Source organism: Amblyomma americanum, chromosome 1 (genome assembly GCF_052857255.1).
Source record: "Amblyomma americanum isolate KBUSLIRL-KWMA chromosome 1, ASM5285725v1, whole genome shotgun sequence".
Classification (NCBI taxonomy): domain Eukaryota; kingdom Metazoa; phylum Arthropoda; class Arachnida; order Ixodida; family Ixodidae; genus Amblyomma; species Amblyomma americanum.
In genome coordinates this window covers 196,133,899-196,152,394 of record NC_135497.1, presented here as the reverse complement: position 1 = coordinate 196,152,394, position 18,496 = coordinate 196,133,899, and the positions used below count along the sequence as shown (strand labels likewise).

The window sequence follows — 18,496 nt, the reverse complement described above, 5'->3', positions numbered from 1 at the left end:
GTTTTCAAAATCAAATCTGTGTGAAACTATGTACAGGTTAGTTGTTGCCTTTATCACAACTGCAGCCGCACGGTGGAGCAAAATAATATAGAGCTATTATACATAAAACTGCAACATTTGTAAACTGTACATTGGCAGTGATTGTCTTGCTTATTTCTGAATGAGTTCCTCACTTTATAAAATAACAGTGACACGTCATGTTGGTTTCAAACAGTGTTTTCTGGCTTTCTTGTTTTCAGTGGATTTCGAGCCTCATTTCTGTTTGAATGCGCCTTCAATTCATGCTTCATTAAGTAATGCTCACTGAGCCCTTACGGTATATAAAAATTAATAATTTAATTAATTGATTAATGAAAACACATGCACTTGCAGATTTACATGTGGATAACATGCTCTAAAATAAAAAGGCAGATGACACTAAATGTAGATGCCATTAAAATTATTCTAAAAATGTTGAGCAAAATGTAACTTTGTTATGAATAACAAAAAAAAAAAGGCTGTTGCATACAGCTTTGCATCCACCAAAGTCAAGCTTATGAACTAATCTCGAAGGTTGGCAGCTTTCTTTAGCCTTCAGTGTTTGACAAGTTATTGCACCTGAATACGACCCTATTTGTGTCTCGGAAAGATACAAGACCAAGCTCTGTGCTGATGAAAGCCAGGACCAAGACCAAGCTGGGTTTCTCCTTTGCTCAAGCACTAATGGATGCTATCAACACTGTTTTCACTCACTCAACATGCATTGTGAGGCAGCCAGACATTAGGAAAAATGAAAAACAGTAGAGCACTGGGAATGGCAGTAGATGTATAGGGTTTTTATATGGCCAACATCTCATCAACGTGCTCTGGACTGAACACTGTCTCTGGTCGGTGCCTAGACTGTACCGCTGGTTGTTCATGACGCTGTGTTTTTGAAGACGTTTCTTATTACAATACGAACAATGCCTTTTACAAAGATAACGTTGCCACAGTTATGGGTGTCCAAATGTACGGAAAACTTCCTTACTGCTCAGTTCCACTGTAGCTCCTGACCTGAATTTTTTTTTTTTTAAATAGTTTTATTGATACCTGAACTATTGTTGCTTAGCAGAACGGCACAAATCGATCCGGCACATAAATATTCAGTTATCTTATTCCAATATACGCCCATCATGCTGCGCGTATTCCATCTGGTGCCTGCAGAAATAGTGCATGCACAACAGGCAACATATATTGACGACATGAAACCATGCTCTTAGCTACTAGGGTAAAATGAATCCTCCTCCAATTGCTTCCCTTAAAGATAGAAGGCTGAGGTATAGTAGTCTTACTCAATGCTTGGATATGCACAATACACGCTACAAGACATTATAAATGACCTGTAGAAGAAATGAAAGGTGGTATAACTGGTATTGGCTGGTATTGATACGCATAGCACAACAGGCATGGCCAACATAAAGAAGCACAGGACAGGTGCTGCACTCACAACTAACACTGCTGTTCCTTTGTTAGCCCAATAAACTTCAGGTGTGAGTGTAGGGCCGATCCTGTGCTTCTTTCTGTGTACAGCGCCTGTCATGCTATGCGCATCATTATGGACAACCCACATAATGTGGGCCAAGCGTTAAGCAGTACAATGAAGTCTGAAACTGAAATGGAGTTGTCAGTGGTCACCTTGAGTAGGCAGGATTGCGTTTACTTCATAAAAAAAAATAACGACGCAAAAACTGACTGAATGAGATAAATGGAAAGCTTTGAATTAGTGAGTTGCAGCACATAAAAAAAAAGCTCCTAGAGATGTAATTTTCATAACAGCAGCATCATCATCAAAGTTTTGGCATGCAGCAAAGTGCACAAAATGTCTAGGGCAAGAAAGTGTGTTTTAATATTTCTTGCCTGATAGCACAGCCCTACTGGCTACTCACTTGTCATGCTCAAGGTGGTGCAGCTGTAGTCCTAATTACTGCACGAGCATTACCAACCTTGTGTGCTTTCAAGTTTCACCCACTTCCCTCAGAGAATGCTAGATGTGTTCAGAATAAACCTAGATTTTATAAGACTACACCATTCTCGTTTCCTTTCAATGCTCTACAATCTTTTAACCAAAAAATGTTAAATATCCCTAATCACTTAAAGTTATCTGTTAAAATTTTCACTGAATAAAAATGTTAGTATGAAACAAAACTCCTGCTTGCTCCATATGACAATCAACAAGACCGCACTAGCTTCACCTCAGCAGGATGTAGCTGTTTTTATAAAACTGTTGCTTCACATCACTTGCGACACCATGTATACATGTGAGTAAGTGGGGCTGCCTAAATGCATGCCATAATGCCAAATTGAAAAAATTAGCCAACACACGGGGCATAACTATGACATAGTACTATGATGTGAACGATTCAGTAGTGCCTCGAGTGGATGCCAACTAGCCATGAGAACCAGACCGATGTTGAGAATCTTAAACTATTACACATCCTTTGTTGTACTACTCTGAACATAAAAAACTGAACACTACGGGTCACCTAAAAAAATATTAAAATTTTGATATGCCTTCTATGATTTTTATGTATTTCAAAGCCGTTGAATCACACAGGGCCATTCACAGTCAGAAAAACATGTTTACAAAAGAAATAAACAAAAATAATAAGAGACAAGTTTTGGTGCCAGAGCAGTAAACAATGCCACAAATGCAGAACAATACCATGGTGCTATCCCAAGAGACCAAATACAGTAAAAACTACTTCATTGTACCACATTGTACAGCCAAATTCATACTCTTTACTATTCTAAAGAAGTAATTTTATGAGAAAGTATCAAAACTGCAAGGTGGAAAGTCCTATATTGTTCTTAATTCTTGTGTAGTCCAAAAGATAAGAGCATGATGTGAGAGTGCCTAGTCACGTGGCAATTTTTAAATCTCGCAGACGTTACCGTATCTACTTATTGTAACGTGCCCTCGGTTGTAACGTGCACCAGTTTTTCAATGTCAGAAAAAAAAAAAAGTGCAATGACTTCGATTGTAATGCACACCAGATTTTCATGCTTCGATAAAGAAATGCGCACACAAAGCCGCCCAATTTCCATTTGTCTCCATACACAAGACTGTCTTATTTCAAAGTGTTAGCTTTTCTTAGCTCGTTCCTTTGTGCCCTCATTGGCGTCCACAGTGCAGACCTTGGCAGCGTGCCAAGATGCTCACTCCAATAACATCATGACGAGTTTCTCTTTCAACGGGAGCTCTGGCAGCAGTGGCGTGCTCGGCAAACATTGCACAGTGCTAACATGCTTGCTGGACGGGAGCATCGGCAGCTCTAATAAATGCTGATACATAGTTTTAATTCACTACAACACATAACCCAGCCTGCTTCAAGAACTGGAATGACAACAAACGATGTATCCGCAGTTACACTGCAGTTTTATTTGCGCCTCACGTGACCTAAAGGACAACTACACGTCACAGCTATCGTTTGGTTGATGAAACCGAAACAGCATGAGAGATGAAATTCAATTATAAATTATTTAGCGGTAGTAGGCGAATATCACCCGGTTATCCATCTACATTAATGTCTAACGCATCATTCCAAAGAAGAAAACATGCAAGAAAAAATTTGGTGGCTACAGTCCTTTAAGACACACTGCTCATTTGTGCAGTTTAATGGCAGGAGGATTATGTGCAAACTGGTTGAAAAACAGCCACTTTGCCATGAGACAAGGGGATGGAAAGAGGTGCTCATTATGACATGCATGACAGAAGCCAACAGTCACCGAAACCAAGGAGCATAGGGGAGGGTATTTTTTTTGTTGTAGTTTTCATCAATGGGAGATAAATAAAAGCAGAAGAAAAACAACCGCATGCTGCCAGTGGGATCTGAACCCATAAACTCCTAATGTTGTGTCCAGTGCTCTACAAACTGAGATACAGCGACGGTTATCCAACCTTCTGCTTTTCGGGGGTGTTTAGGTGTAGTGTAACCGCACCTTGAGAGTGTTCACTAGCGCCACTCTCGTCCACAGTGGTGGACGTAGTACATCCTGTATTACCGTGAGTGCCACGTAGGAACGTGGTTGAAGGAACTTTGCCATGAAGAAGTCATTGTAGACAATGAATAGAGGGGTAGCTATAGAGATATACTCGCGATCCGAATGCTACAATGTGAACAGCAGTATCAAAGTACACTGTGGACATAATATTAAGCAGCATGCTTCAGTGAATAAACTGCTCCTACACATTAACTATTAAAAATTAAAAGGAACTTTATAGATGTGGCAGGAAATATCGTCAATGCACTCGCTTGTGAACAGAAGAAGCCTCGATCTTCTGTACGTGGAACACGTGAGAAGAGTTCGAACACCGAAGCGTGTTCCGTTATATTTTGGCCACACCTGTGCATGGCGCAAAACAATACATAAACATAATTGGCAAGAGGACAATGTGTGCTGTTGCACCTCATCTTTCTCATCCAGACACCATTCACACTCATAACTATTTATGGTAGCAGATGAATACTGTTTCAGGGGAACAGCACTTTTCAGAAGGAGGGCATTTTAGTATAACTTTGCATTTTTCGATTTCTCTAATGCTGTGTCTCCCTTAACCAGTGACTTTGTCCAAAGCAGTGGGCCCTCAGACTGGCACTAAGCCACAAAGCAAGCTGCAGACACCAACAATAATACGCCCAGTGCTGTAGCATTTGCTCTCACTGTGCTGCAAACAGGGTTACTGACCAGTACTACAATCAACATTAAGGACAGACAGAGAGCAAAAAAAATATACATAGGGTATATATTTTCAAACCCATGCCCAATGAAAGCCCGACCCGATTCACCCCACCAAATTCACTTAATCAAAATATTGCACACCACACAGATAAGTACTGCCAGGCCTGACTATCTTAACAATTCCAATACTTAAGCGCTGATAAGAAGCAACATAATGTAATACAGGCACGGTGAAAATTTTCTGCAGGAAATCATAGAAAACTGACTGCTTCAACCATACGCAGAGCATCCATGGCGAATTCCAGTTAGTTGAAAAAAAAAAAAAAAAGAACACTCTTTTGTCACAGTAGCTGTACCAGGCGTGCTTACTGTTGCATTACTCAAGCTTAAACTGCTACATTATTTGCACTACTCCACACATACAAAACCTTTAGTGGTTGATTTTGTACAATTTTGATGGTGCTAATGTATACAATGACCTGTTCATTATGCCCATAATGATGTCTGAAACCAGTTTATGCCAAAATTTTTTTCCATACACAAGTGCGTTTTCCACAGAAATCTAAAGGCAAATTTTGCATTTTTACCAGTCAATTCGAATCAAGGTTTCACATCAAGATTTCAGAATTCTGAGCAACTGTTAAAATTGAACTACGTGCAAACATCTCACACCTGCTCGTGGAATCGCCTCATTACAGAGTCCACGACCCAAAGGAATCTCTCACATTGCTGATGTTGCCAGTATGTTGCATTGCATCAACAATTTAAGCAACATACTGACAGACTGATCCCTGCATCAGAATACACTGAACTGGAATGTTCCTACACTGCTACATTAATATGTCACTCAGTCTGAAGCACATACAAGGCAAAGAAATCTTGTGGTTGATATCAGTAGCACACCCTGCGAGAGAGCCTCGTGCTGCTATGTGCTGCATACATTCTTGGGCTCTTCAAAGTCTGCCCTCTAGCAAACAACTCACCTTGTCTGGATTGGATTAGATTGGAAAACAGGTGCAAGAACTACATGTGCACCACCACGGATAGTTGTATAGTTTTGTTCATGCATAACTTGAGCAGTTAAGAGGAAGCCGCTCTGGCAGCCTATTCCACAAACTGGGTGTCTTTCCTTTATCAGCATCTACCTAAGCAGTGGAAAAGATGTACAGCAGTAATCTTTTATGCACATAAAACTGCATAAAACCTAAGGCAAAGGACAATTAGTTCAGGTGCACACACAGCTTTTGCAGCACTGAACAAAGTGCACCACATGTGCACTTCGTTTTTCTTCTGCAGTCAAAAATTTACGGAATATACAACTTGCCGAAATAAACAATTTCTTCGCCTTTGTTGCATGCAGACCGAAACAGATTTATCCCGACTACCTCTCAATGTGCTAATTAAACAGTGCACTGTTAAATCTCAAGCAATATGCCCTGGAAGCAAAGAAATTAAATATCTTTGCTGAAGTGCCATTTCATAAACTTATGACAGGGTGTACAAGAAGGCAGCGTCTGAAGGGTCCAAGTCGAGCTATGCAAGCAGCACGTGACCATGCAAATAGAGTGCACCAACAAAGTTATTTCCTACTACATTTCATTTTATGATCGAAGGAGGACACGCATAGATCAGATACGGCAATATATTAATACAAAATTGCAAAACTGCTCTTTCTAAAAGCTTGCAAAGGGATAAATTTGGTGGAACACTGTAAATCCTATGATTGCACCCTTGCTTCATCAAGTATATGTTGAGGCAATATCACAAGCAGCAAGCGCTCACAACACGAAGATTACATAATCCAGTTCAAATCGTGCATGAGAAGACTTCTTATCTTTTAGAAGTAAGGACCCTGTTCTGTTCTATGTGTCTTAGCAAAAAGAGCTATAAATATATTAAAGTGTAGCAACCACCAAGCTCAGCGCCTGTTTTCGCATCATTAGCAAAAAAAAAAAACACTTTTTACCATAAGTTCCTATGCCTGACTGGCTATTATTCACAAGCACTTGTAACAATAGCAGGTCAACACCAAGACTAAACATTACATCAGACTAGTTTTCCCAAAACTGCTCATGAGTAGAATAAAAAATACAAGTCAATCCTGAATAAAGATTACAACCACTAGGTATTCCTGTCACGAAGGTGCGTATGTTAATGCTAAAGCAGGCAAACTGCAAGATATTTTTTGCCGGGTAATGAAATAGTTCTTATGTGAGCCATGGCCAGCATCAGCACATGACAGCGTTGTATTCATGGCTCCAGTTTCTCTGTTCTCTATCTGTCATTCTTTCTCTGTCCAACATTAAAGAGGCCCCGTAGCACTTTGGGAAGCAATGCTGATTATGACTCAGGTGAATTATTACTTTTGCGAGGACACAAGTGCAAAAATTACGAAAATCAGAGCACACAAATAGAATTTATCCAATAATGAAAATCCAGACTACAAGCAAGCAAAATGCTGCCTTCTACTCAGTTTCTGCAGCACTTCCAGTCCCATTTCACTCTACCAATGAGATTGAGTAGAGCCGAATGGAACAGCCTATTCAGATATGCAGCAGAAGTTTTCAAGCTATGGTTGTCTGTTCAATGCAATTCATTTTCACACCCAAATGGGGCCATTTCCGTGATTACAATGACCATGAAGGCTGCCCCCCCAAAGCTGTGCCATCACATTCAAAGTGCTTCATTGAACTACCCAACATGGAGCATGAGATTCCATGAAAGAGCAATGCCCCATGCATGACTTCTTTCAAAAGTGGTGAAGACATGTTGAGAAAGACCATAGCTGCCCTCGAACACCACCCAATCCTCTGAGCGAAGATGAAACCAGCCACCTTGTCGATGCGGGTGTTCCCAGCAGGTGTGAGCATGCAGCATGTCAGCACTGCATCGCATTGAAGCTGCTGCCTCTATATCAAGGCTGTCGTAGTTTGTAACAGGCAGGTGCGAAAGCAGAATATACAGACTGTTTCGCAATTAAACATGCGCCGTAGAATGCACCTCACAGCTAAACCGGTGAATTGTTCAAGCTCAAAACAGAAATGGCATTTGGTCGGCAGAATTGTTTTATACCACATTTCTTTGGGGTACTTGCCTGAATCAATAATAAAAAGTCAGATATTCGCATCGTCTGCAGCGATGACTAAACAAAACAGGCGGCTGTCTCAGTGATTCCACCGGTGGCGCTATCTCATTGATCAAACGTGGAGATTAGGCAAAGGAGGGGGGTCTTTTACGGGAGGTTTGAAGGCTCTTCAGCAACTACTTTTTCAATGACCACAAAAAGCTTAGTTTGGCCAAAACTGCACTAATTTTGAGGACTTTCATGGTACAGCATCTTCAAACCTCCCACAAAACACTCCCCCGCCTCCTTTGCCGGATTTCTATGGCCGAGAAACGAGGTGGCCCCACCGGTGCAATCGCTGAGAAAGCAGCCTTTTTCGTATCGTAGTCGCCGCACACGATGCGAATATCCCACTTTTTCTTACTGATTCAGGCAAGTACCCCAAACAAATATAGTATAAAGCAATTCTGCTGATCAAACACCATTTCTGTGCAAAATTTCAGCTCGAACGATTCACCGGTTTAGCTGCGAGGAGCATTCTACAATGCCCGTTTAGGTGCGGAACATGCTATAAAAAGAAGGCAGTAGCCAATGATGTCTACAGGGTCCCAAAATAGGTATGAATAAGCACAGATAACCTCTGCAGCAGAGCAACAGACAGCAGCTGTTCCAGTGTTTGTCACATTACAGTAAAAGCTCGTTAATTCGAACTTCAAGGGACCGGAAAAAAATCTTCAAATTATAGAACGACCCTGAAAAAACTGTCAAGAACTGCTTGGTGTAAGGCTAGGCAATGGTTACCCAATTTTGAGATGAGAACAGTGTGGCAATGACCGTTTCAATCAATATTTTATTGCATGCATAATGCAAGGAGCATTAATTAAAGCAGAACTGTTCCAAAAACGTAAGGTCCTCCCGCATCCCTCGTGGTGCAACACAGTGTACCACTGCTACCGCATCCCACTTATCATAAGCAGCACCATCGCGTGTGCAGAGACTACATCGCACAATCTGCGAATGGCACATGACAAGCACACAGTTATGGTGCACTAGAAGAATGGGACCACGCAGATGGAAGCGAAGGAAATGGCCCAGTGGCGCCGAAACGGCAAGAAAAGAAAACACCAGCGACGCGCCAATCAGCTAACCCAGCGTCCGGAACAGTGCTCAGCTAGGTTAAGCTGCCTGGCTGATGCTGGCTGGTCGAGCCGCCATCACTGCAGGCTGGCCCGAAGCTCAGAAAAATATAACCGAAGCTAAGCAATCGGACTGTTCTTGGAGACGGGGCCATCCGCTCCGTCATCACGACTGCCGCCACACACGTCAGAGGTGCACCAACGACTCTGCAGTATGGACTCTGCAGTACAGAACTCAAGTTTTGAGAACGGCTATTTAGACTAACTCTTGCCACACCGGTCATACCTTGACGCAGCCTCCCTTTTGCGAGACCCATAGCGTCTGAATTTGCGAGCAGCTGACACCAAAGACTTACATCGGTGTTGGCCTGGACTGAGCAGGCAGTTGAAATTATCTGGATTTTTGAACTAACGGGGTTTGAATTAACGAGCTTTTACTGTACGTACTTTACAGTGTATAGTTTTACAGTACATATGCTCATTTTGTTGACCCAGTACAGAATGCATAATTCAGCATAAACCAACTGAGCAAGTTTGTTATACTCAACACTGCCCAATAATCAGCCACATGCACACTGACCTAAAGCATGTGATTTTCAATACTGAAAACCACTACTGAGTGGTGACGTTGTCAGTGCTGGGGTCTTCCATTACCATATCCCATTTCACGCATGCAACAAGTAAAACATTCGAGCTCAGTTTGTGTTACAGGGCCTTGCTAAATACACCACAGGAGACAGCACACAAAAATTGGTGACAGTCAGACACTACCACATACTGTATTATGAAGCCTTTGCAGGTTATTCAGTCATTCAACATGGCAACAAAAAAAAAAGATTGCAATTAACATTTCACAACCTTCATGTAGATTATTGTGGGATCAGATACAAAGAACACTTCAGATTGACCTTTGATAACAGCCACAGAACAGGCATAATTGACATAAAAAGGGCCTTTCAAAATAAACATTAGACCAAGGATGCCTTACATAGCTCCTGAAAGAATAATGTTATAAATATTTCTCAGTTCACCTAACTGACGCTCTCTCATCTGTTTTTCATTACTTCACACAAAAGAGACACAAACCAAATGAATACTGGTCGCAGTTTATTATACAGTTATGCTAATATTCATCCACAAATAATGAAGCGAAGTATTTTATCATATGCAAACTGTCACTAAAGCTGCAGGTTCTCACAGCATCCAATGCTGTCAGAAAAATATACATAGTAATGCAGCAACTGATGTCCCCACCAATCAAGCAAATATTCTGACAGAACAGTAAACATTTGCACAGGCACAATCATCTCTAATGTAATTCGTAAATTTATAATTGTAAGGTCACTGAGGCTGTTTTTATTTTGGTTATTATTGCTGCTTCAACAGGCAGCAACAAAAACCCTGTAGCAAGTAAAGTGCTTCAGCCTCTGGAAATGAGTATGTATTAGTTTGAGTATGTAGTAATTGCATGCCTGTTTGAAAAAGGCATTCAATTTCCTTTTTACCTTATGATGCAAGCAACAGAAACATAGGGGAACTCACCTGACACAGGACTGCTTCTGTCGGGTCAGGGTGGATGTAGCTGAACTGGGGACATCATCGTTTGAAATGCGAATCAGGTCAGATCGTTTGGAATGGCGCATCTTGGGTGAAGCCGCAGGAGTGTCCACGGGGGAATTCTCCTCACTCGTGCTGATGTTGTCAGAAGCTACTTCCCGATATTCTAGACAGCCACAGGACAAGATGTTACTCTGTTAACAATCAAGGCAGCATTTATCCAGAAAGAAACTTGACTGAAGCCTTTCATTATAAAACTGGCAGCATCTAGACATCAGACTGTGTACATATCAAAAGAGAACTTAACTTTTATTACATTTGTTCTAGCTTGTTGAAAAAACTGCACTGCACTAACAGACGTGGGCAACAAAAAGATGAAAGTGGACAGGACTCTCACAACTTCCTCACACGTGGCAGGGTTTGATCCCCAGTGCCACTGGATACCTATCGGTTTTCTAATGACTACAAGCATTTTCCCACCTCCTCTGGTGCTCGGCTTTTCAGGGGTGAAATAACTGGGAAAAGGGTTTTTAACCTACCACCCCCCCCCCCCCCCCCCCCTCCACAAATCTGTGATGCCTCTAAATCCACCCTGCGTGGTAAGCCGATTTGTGATCCTTTTTTCTTCATAATAAAATCAGCTGAGTCTGCCTGAGTCCTGTCCACTTCTGTCTTCTCGTTGCCTGTGCCTGTTAGTGCAGTATAGTTTTTTGCCAATGCATCTGCACAAACCAGAACAGCGTGCTGTTCTACTACATTATGTTCGAGTTTCACAAAATTTATTTCCTTCTTTGCTGGTACAACAAAAAAAAAAACACATAAAATGCCATGTTTTTTTGCAGGTTTTAGAATGTCAAAATTCCACCCTGTATAATACGAGAATTGAAACAGTTTTCTGCTTATATCCAGAGTTAGTTTCATTATTATTCAGTCTTCCTTCATTTTTAATCAGTCATCAGGCTTCCTTGCGAGAGCAGGCATTATCTCTGAGTTCTTTTATTACATCAGATGGGAAATTCCGTGCCAAAACCTGAACACACCCTGTGACCACTGGGCAGATAGATGTTAACAGATGGCCATGCCAACTACAATCTATGCTGTCAGCTATCAGTTGCATCATGCAACTTTTACTTTTCAGTGCTAAGCAGTTCGTCTCAGCACTGCAAGTGACATGATGGTCAGCAAGCTTCCAAATTTGGCCGTCAGACTGCTTGATTTCAATACATGGGCCCTATGGAATGTTTTGCAACTGGCATAATCAGCATCGTTTCCGCTTCTAATAAAATGCTTGGATTTTTACGATGCCATCTCCGACACGCCCCTCAACATGTAAAATTATTACCTTAAAAATCCTTGTCCCATCAAAATTGGAATATGTATTACCCATTTGGAACCCGCATCATGTTTACCTTATCAATGCACTTGAATCGGTTCAAAACAGAGCAGTCAGATTCATCCATTCTTCATATTCTTACGATATCAGTGCGTCAGCATTGCAAGCAGCATCCGCCTTATTACTTCTCTTAGTTCATTGCTGCATTGTCAGCCTTTGCTTATTTCATAAATTTTTCCATAGTCCACTTAGCTGCCTACCCTACCTTATCTCGCCAGCCTGCATATCTCACCGCACTTGTCATCCTTTTCAAATTTCCCGACCACGTAGCCCATACTGTTACTTCTGCTGCTTAATTTTTTTTCCCGGGCTGCTGCAGACTAGAACAACTTACCCAACAACATCGCAGCATCACATGCTCATCAAACTTTTCCGAAAATGTCACCAGTCATCTTTTGCTGTGTTGAATACTTGTTACACATGCTATTTGTACCCGCCCTTTATGTAGTACCGCTCACTGGGTCTTTAAGGTCTTAAAATGAAATGAAATGAAATGAAATGAAATGAAAGAGCTCTGGCACTACCTAGCAGCCGCAGCAGTTGGCTAATCTGATGCCATATAATTACGCTGACCTCACAATGCCCACACTATTGGAAGATGCACAATCGCACCTCACACGAAATGTAGTGCAAATAAATGCAGTGAGCTTTCTGTACTTGCATTATATGCAGATGAAAACTTTTTTCATTTTTGCTGTCCCCAAAAAACATCTTGTATTGTATGTGGGTCCATATTATGGATGGGTATTTATTGTATTCATCTAAACAAAAGAAATTTGGACACACTTATTTGTTTCCACTTTTAGCATTACTAGCTGTATAGCAGAAGTGCAAGGCACTACATCAAAGGTAACAACCTGAATTCTACAGCTATTTTTTTCTGAACAGTGGTGGAAACACCATTTTAGAAAAAGAAAAAAAAAGAACGGGTGAATAATATGATTATTAAGTCTAGCCAACAAGGGGCAGACAAAGAGAAACCAAAAAGTGGTACAAGAAACCAAAGATTTGGTACAATACTGCTGCTCATAGAAGAATACAACCTTTGTTTGTAAAGTTCCGAGTGGGGAAGTACAGTAATGCTGAGCTTGGCGAGAAATTTTGTCACGCTGAAAGCAGTGTGCGGCATTGCGTTATCATGGAGAAGGCTCCATTGTCCAAATGCCCATAAGTCAGGGTGATGGAGTCGTAGTGCATCACGCATGTGTTGGAGCACGCGAATATAAAACTCCTGATTCACCGTCTGCCGTTGCGGGACGAACTCATGGTGTATGACACCTTTGGCATCGAAAAAAACTATCAGCATAGTCTTTGTTTTGGTCTTCTGTCGGCGCACCTTTCTCGATGCCGGAGAGCGCTTGTGGACCACCATTCGGCGCTTTGCCTCTTTGAGGATCGTATTGAAAACACTATGTTTTGTCTTCAGCAATGATGCTGTTGACAAATGCAGCATGCTTCTCTGCCTCGGAGAGCAAATCAGCGCTCACTGATGCCCACGTGTCCTTCTGGTACTGTGTGAGGGAGTGCAGCACAAGTCTGGTATTCAGCTTTCGTTTCTCCAAGTTCTCACGCAAAATTTGGTGACATGTTGTCTTACTAATGTCGAGAGCATCTGATAGTATGCAGACTGTAAGGGTGCAGTCTTGCTGTATGATTTTCCTGATCCGAGCCACATTGTTTTCATTCCGTGAGGTTCTAGGGCGCCCCTGCCTTTTGTTGTCTTCCACCGACGCTCTCCCCGAAATGAACCTCATGTGCCACTCGAAAACTCGTGCCCGCGATAATGTCTCGTTGCCGTAAGCGTCACGAAGGAGCTCATACGTCTGTGTGTCTATCTTGCCAAGCTTCACAGAGAATTTTATGTTTACATGCTGTTCGAGGTGGACGCCCATCTCTCCATATTCCCTCACAGTAGAATGCGCAGACGACTAGCGACAACGCATTTTTCTACATGTAGTGACATCTAGCGGCTGCCATAGCAATTCACATAAATAGCCCAGGTTAGCCCGAAAAGATGGCGCTACACATACACACCAACATTTGTTTTCGGCAATCATTTCTAGAGAAGAAAATATATCAGTCTCAAAACTTTACGGACAAAGGTTGTAGATGAAAGATCATAACAAGCATACAATACGATCCTTCGACAGTCCAACGTACCCTTGCCAGACAGAAAACAGTTATTGCATCTCTAAAGAAGAAAACTCATTTAGGTAACTCTTCAGCCACTCAGGCACTGCAGCAAACACTTTTCAGAGCTGAGCTTTTGGTCCCAAAAGTATTCTTTCCCACAGAACTTTTGGCGTCAAAAAACTTTATTTTAATAAAAAATAGTATGGAAAAGTTGTCAGGAAGAAGCAGGAAATGTAGAGGACAATAAGAGGAAACAAGCTATGGTACACGATCATGCTCAAGAACAAACATTATGCTTTAGACTAAAAAGACAAACAAAAGGCAAATGCAACAAACATGAAACTGACCACAATAATCACAGAGAATGGAATAGGAGACGAGGTAGCTAGGAAGGACGTCGGTAACTTTCAAAGAAAACAAAGAATCTTTTTAAACACTACTACAACACGAACGACTTGAACCCCAGAGGTTTAAGTGGAACTATAAGAACTTGCAAAACTGACCAATATAAAAAATGTAAGTGACATCTGAATGTATAACCTGAAGAAAACTGCAATAGTATCAAAGCAAAGAGGAAGCCGCAAAGCGGCAAAGAGAAAACTGTGCTCTGGCAGAAATCGGTAACACGCTGTAAAAAACAAACATGGCAATGTATATGGTCGAACCCAGATATTTCGTATTACTGGCTATATCTAACACACAGATTATTCTCCTTGAAATCCTGTGCAAAAGTATAGCAAAGTCATACTGCATATCGAACAACAATTTCACTGTTTTTTTTTATGTATCGAACTATGCATCGCGCCTCTGCAAGTGGCATTTTTCCTAGTGGCTCTGTTCGATCACTTTACGTGCGTGGAAACGGGTCGGCTGTGCAGCCCTGGGCACCTGCTGGCAACACTACCACTGTGAAACCATGTGACGAGGTGAACATGAGGTATGTTTGAGGGTGACCTTTGGTATTTTGTACTTTGAACAGGGATTGCATATCATTGGCAAGGAGACATGATCTCGCCAATGCTATTCACTGCCTGTTTACAGGAGGTATTCCGAGGCCTTAATTGGGAACAGTTGGGAATAAGAGTTAATGGAGAATACCTAAATAATCTGCGATCTGCATTGCCTTGCTGACATCCATCGGTTAATGACATCCTAGGCAAAATCAAGAGGAAGAAATGGGCTTGGGCAGGGCATGTAATACGAAGGCAAGATAACCGCTGGTCCTTAAGGGTAATGGAGCGGATTCGAAGAGAAGGCAAGCGTAGCAGGGGATGGCAGAAGGTTAGGTGGGCGAATGAGATTAAGATGTTTGCAGACATAGGGTAGGCGCAGCTGGAAAGGGGCAGGGTTAATTGGAGAGACATGGGAGAGGCGTTTGCCCTGCAGTGGGTGCAGTCAGGCTGATGATGATGATTATGATTATGATGATGATGACTAATTGATGATGGTGATTCATGATGATTATACCAACCTAACTAAAGCCTACCAGCAGCCCTCGCATCATGTAATTTGCTGCCGAAGGTGTTGTGGCAACCAACTCTACTTTAATTTTAATGAACGACTGTTCTACTGAAAGTGTACTGGTAACAGGATTAGACATATTATGGCAGGCAGTGAACAGTTGCAAAGCACTGTCCGCAGCGGCTTCCATGCAAAGCAGGTTAGACCTAGCAACGCCTAGTGAGAGGTGCACTGCCAGCACACTGGCGTGCAGCGCGTCGATGCAAAGAGCAGGTCACTAGCGTGGGTGCAATGCATTCTCGTTTCTAGGTTACAGATATGCTTACCCATTTACATTTTTTGTATATCGAGTTATCAATATATCAAACTATTTCGTGATTCCCCTCAAGTTCGATATACCTGAGTTCTAATGTCCTCGTACAGCTCTTCCCTGTCCTTTTTTGTCATCACTCCACTCTGTACTTCCTGTCTCCATCCTCTGTCTGTTCCTTTTATTTCCGCTGGCCGTAGCTCTGGTGCTTAAGATATTAGAAAGCAACTGTCACAGCCAGCAACATTTTTACTTCCCTTTTATTATGTTTTTTTTTTTCAGTAAACCACAAAGAAGAGAACCAACTTTAAAAAGTTACACCTGAAAATATCAACACTGATATTCTAGTAACAACAAAAAATTCCTGGAGCTAAGCTTACTGGCTTAGTGCATCGATCAGCAAAAGCTGTTATAGCATCGATTTAGCTATTTAGCCCTGCATTTGGGCCAAGAATCTACATCATCAGCTGTCGGAGGAAGCTTACCTGTGTTAATGTGAATTGTATTAAAATAACAAATTAAGTTAGATTCAATTAATTAAACAAGTAATTAAGGTCTTAAGGCTGATGCTGTAGACTCCACGGTAAAATGCAAGGCTATATGGCTAAACCAAAGCTATATCAGCTTTTGTTGTAAAAGCCATGGAAAGCATAATAATGACAGGTGAAAATCGAGTAATGGCACACCTCCTGAGCTAAAAGGCTGTCAACCTGCTGGGTGCTTAATATGCTGCTTAAATGAAGTATATTACTATAGTGCTCAAAATGCTGGATACACAGTAGCTTATGACCTCAAGGGTGCCAGAGACGCAGACGTTCACAGCTTAGAGCTTCCATTGGTCGGCCTACATGACATTCTAACTTATCTTCATTTTTCCAGTTCCTGAAGTCAGGGGGTCAACCTATATGGTTTATTGACCAACACGCAAGTAAACACTGTACATATAAGCCACAAGGTTCTAAAGGACACCTCCATCAACAAAAAGTCAGGATGACTTTAAAACAATGCTAAATCTATGGCCCATGTCAGTCAAGGCTTTTGTTAAAGCACCTAACTTAGCTTCCCCCTCCAGCCTTTTCACTACAAGTGATGGTAGTTCTTTACTTCAAGCGCAAACCCTGAACTTGTAAACAATAAAATCTTGCCACTTACTGTCAGGGTTGAACTGCACTAGCATCGTAATGCTATCTCGACACTGCCGGAGAACATTAGCAGCCAGCTGGTAGGTGGCATTGCGCATATTTATTCCGCACACCTGAAAACCAAAAAGAGCCAGTTCAATCCTTGAAACAAAGCTACAGCTCTGGATGGGTGAATGGTTCCTGCTTGCTTACCTCCAGCAGTTGATCTCCAACCTGCAGGCTGGCTTGAGCTGCTATGCTGTTCTCCGATACAGAAGACACAAAAATGGTGCCACCAGCACCACACTTGATCTGGATTCCAAGGGGCTCGAGGCTCTTCTCAATCACGATTCTCCGCATGTCCCCAGGTTTAGGTCGTCTGCACAGATGTACATCACATGAGGGCACAGTCAATATACTACCACATGTGCACACATGAAGACTGTATGCCCACTGTATATGTGTGTATGTATATGTTTTGAAATTATGGCCCATGCAGCCTTTACGTAAAACATGATAGAGTAAGCTGAATTTATGCAAGGTACGAAGAGAATTGCCCTTGTTGCCAATCCAGCTAAGACTTGCCATAAAAGCAATGCTTGCTTACTTTCGAGCCCTGCATTTCAATTTTAAAAAATCCCCAAGAGTTTCGGTTCACAGAGAAAAAAATAGTAATAGAAAACTGGTGGCATTGTTGCCATCCACATTTTGTGCTTAATGTATGTGTGATCAACACACATCATCTGGCAAATCTTATCATATTCCTAATAACTCGGTGCATGACTGCGTTGTAAAGCAACCAGCCACAACACTTACCATGGGCTCTTGTGCATACTGAAACAGTGTGACTAGCACAATGCTGCAAACATTACAAAGCAATGTCTGGAAGCCAACAGAAGAACATTGTGTACAGGCCAAAAACCATTAGGTGATCCAAGGTGGATTGTTTGAATGCATCTGTGGCCCAACACTCATTATATCCAAGGTGGTACATTTAGGTTTGGTATATCCGAGGTCAACACACAACGCACTAAGTTTGTTACATCCGCGGTCCAGACATGAAAGTTCATTAGATCTCAGGTTAACACACTAAAGTTCGTTATATCTGAGACAGTACCCATTATTACGGCCCCCGTTAATATCGACAACCCGAATTATGGACAGTTTTTCTGGGGACCAAACTTTTTCAATGTATTTACACTTCGTTAATATGGAAACTTGCTGTCCGGACAATGGACAGGGTGAAAACGTATGAAGCCCATTGCAGCCCATGTACTTTTGTCCCTTTAATATGGACAGTGATGAGAACAAATCCCAAGTGCCTCTGCAGAACACCAGCGAATGACTGCAAAAGTGCAAATGCATTAGTAAGGGCCTGTGTGTGCGTGTATGCGTGCGTGTGTGTGTGTGTGTGTGTGTGTACGCACGTGCGTGCATGTGGTTTCATGCTTTACAGTGGCAAGGTTCCAGTCAATGCGCCTTATCATTTGCAGCACTATATGATTGGCTCAGAAAAAATTCTTTCTATGCATTACAATGAACACCAAATTCAACAGCTGTAGTAGAGTCCCAGCAGAAGATACTTCATCATAGCAAAAGGTGCCATAACGTGTCTCATGGGTC

General features: G+C 41.9%; 1 protein-coding gene across 1 annotated transcript in view; it reads right to left on the bottom strand.

Annotated features, from left to right (window-relative positions):
• The window catches only part of Dlg5 (MAGUK family member discs large 5), an 81,014-nt gene that overhangs the window by 22,497 nt on the left and 40,021 nt on the right, over positions 1-18,496 (bottom strand). The window contains exons 16-18 of the mRNA XM_077648211.1: positions 17,087-17,252; positions 16,905-17,007; positions 10,441-10,621 (exon numbers count right to left, since the gene is read on the bottom strand). Of these exons, the coding sequence (XP_077504337.1) occupies positions 10,441-10,621; positions 16,905-17,007; positions 17,087-17,252 (450 nt within the window). The remainder of the gene's footprint in view (positions 1-10,440; positions 10,622-16,904; positions 17,008-17,086; positions 17,253-18,496) is intronic.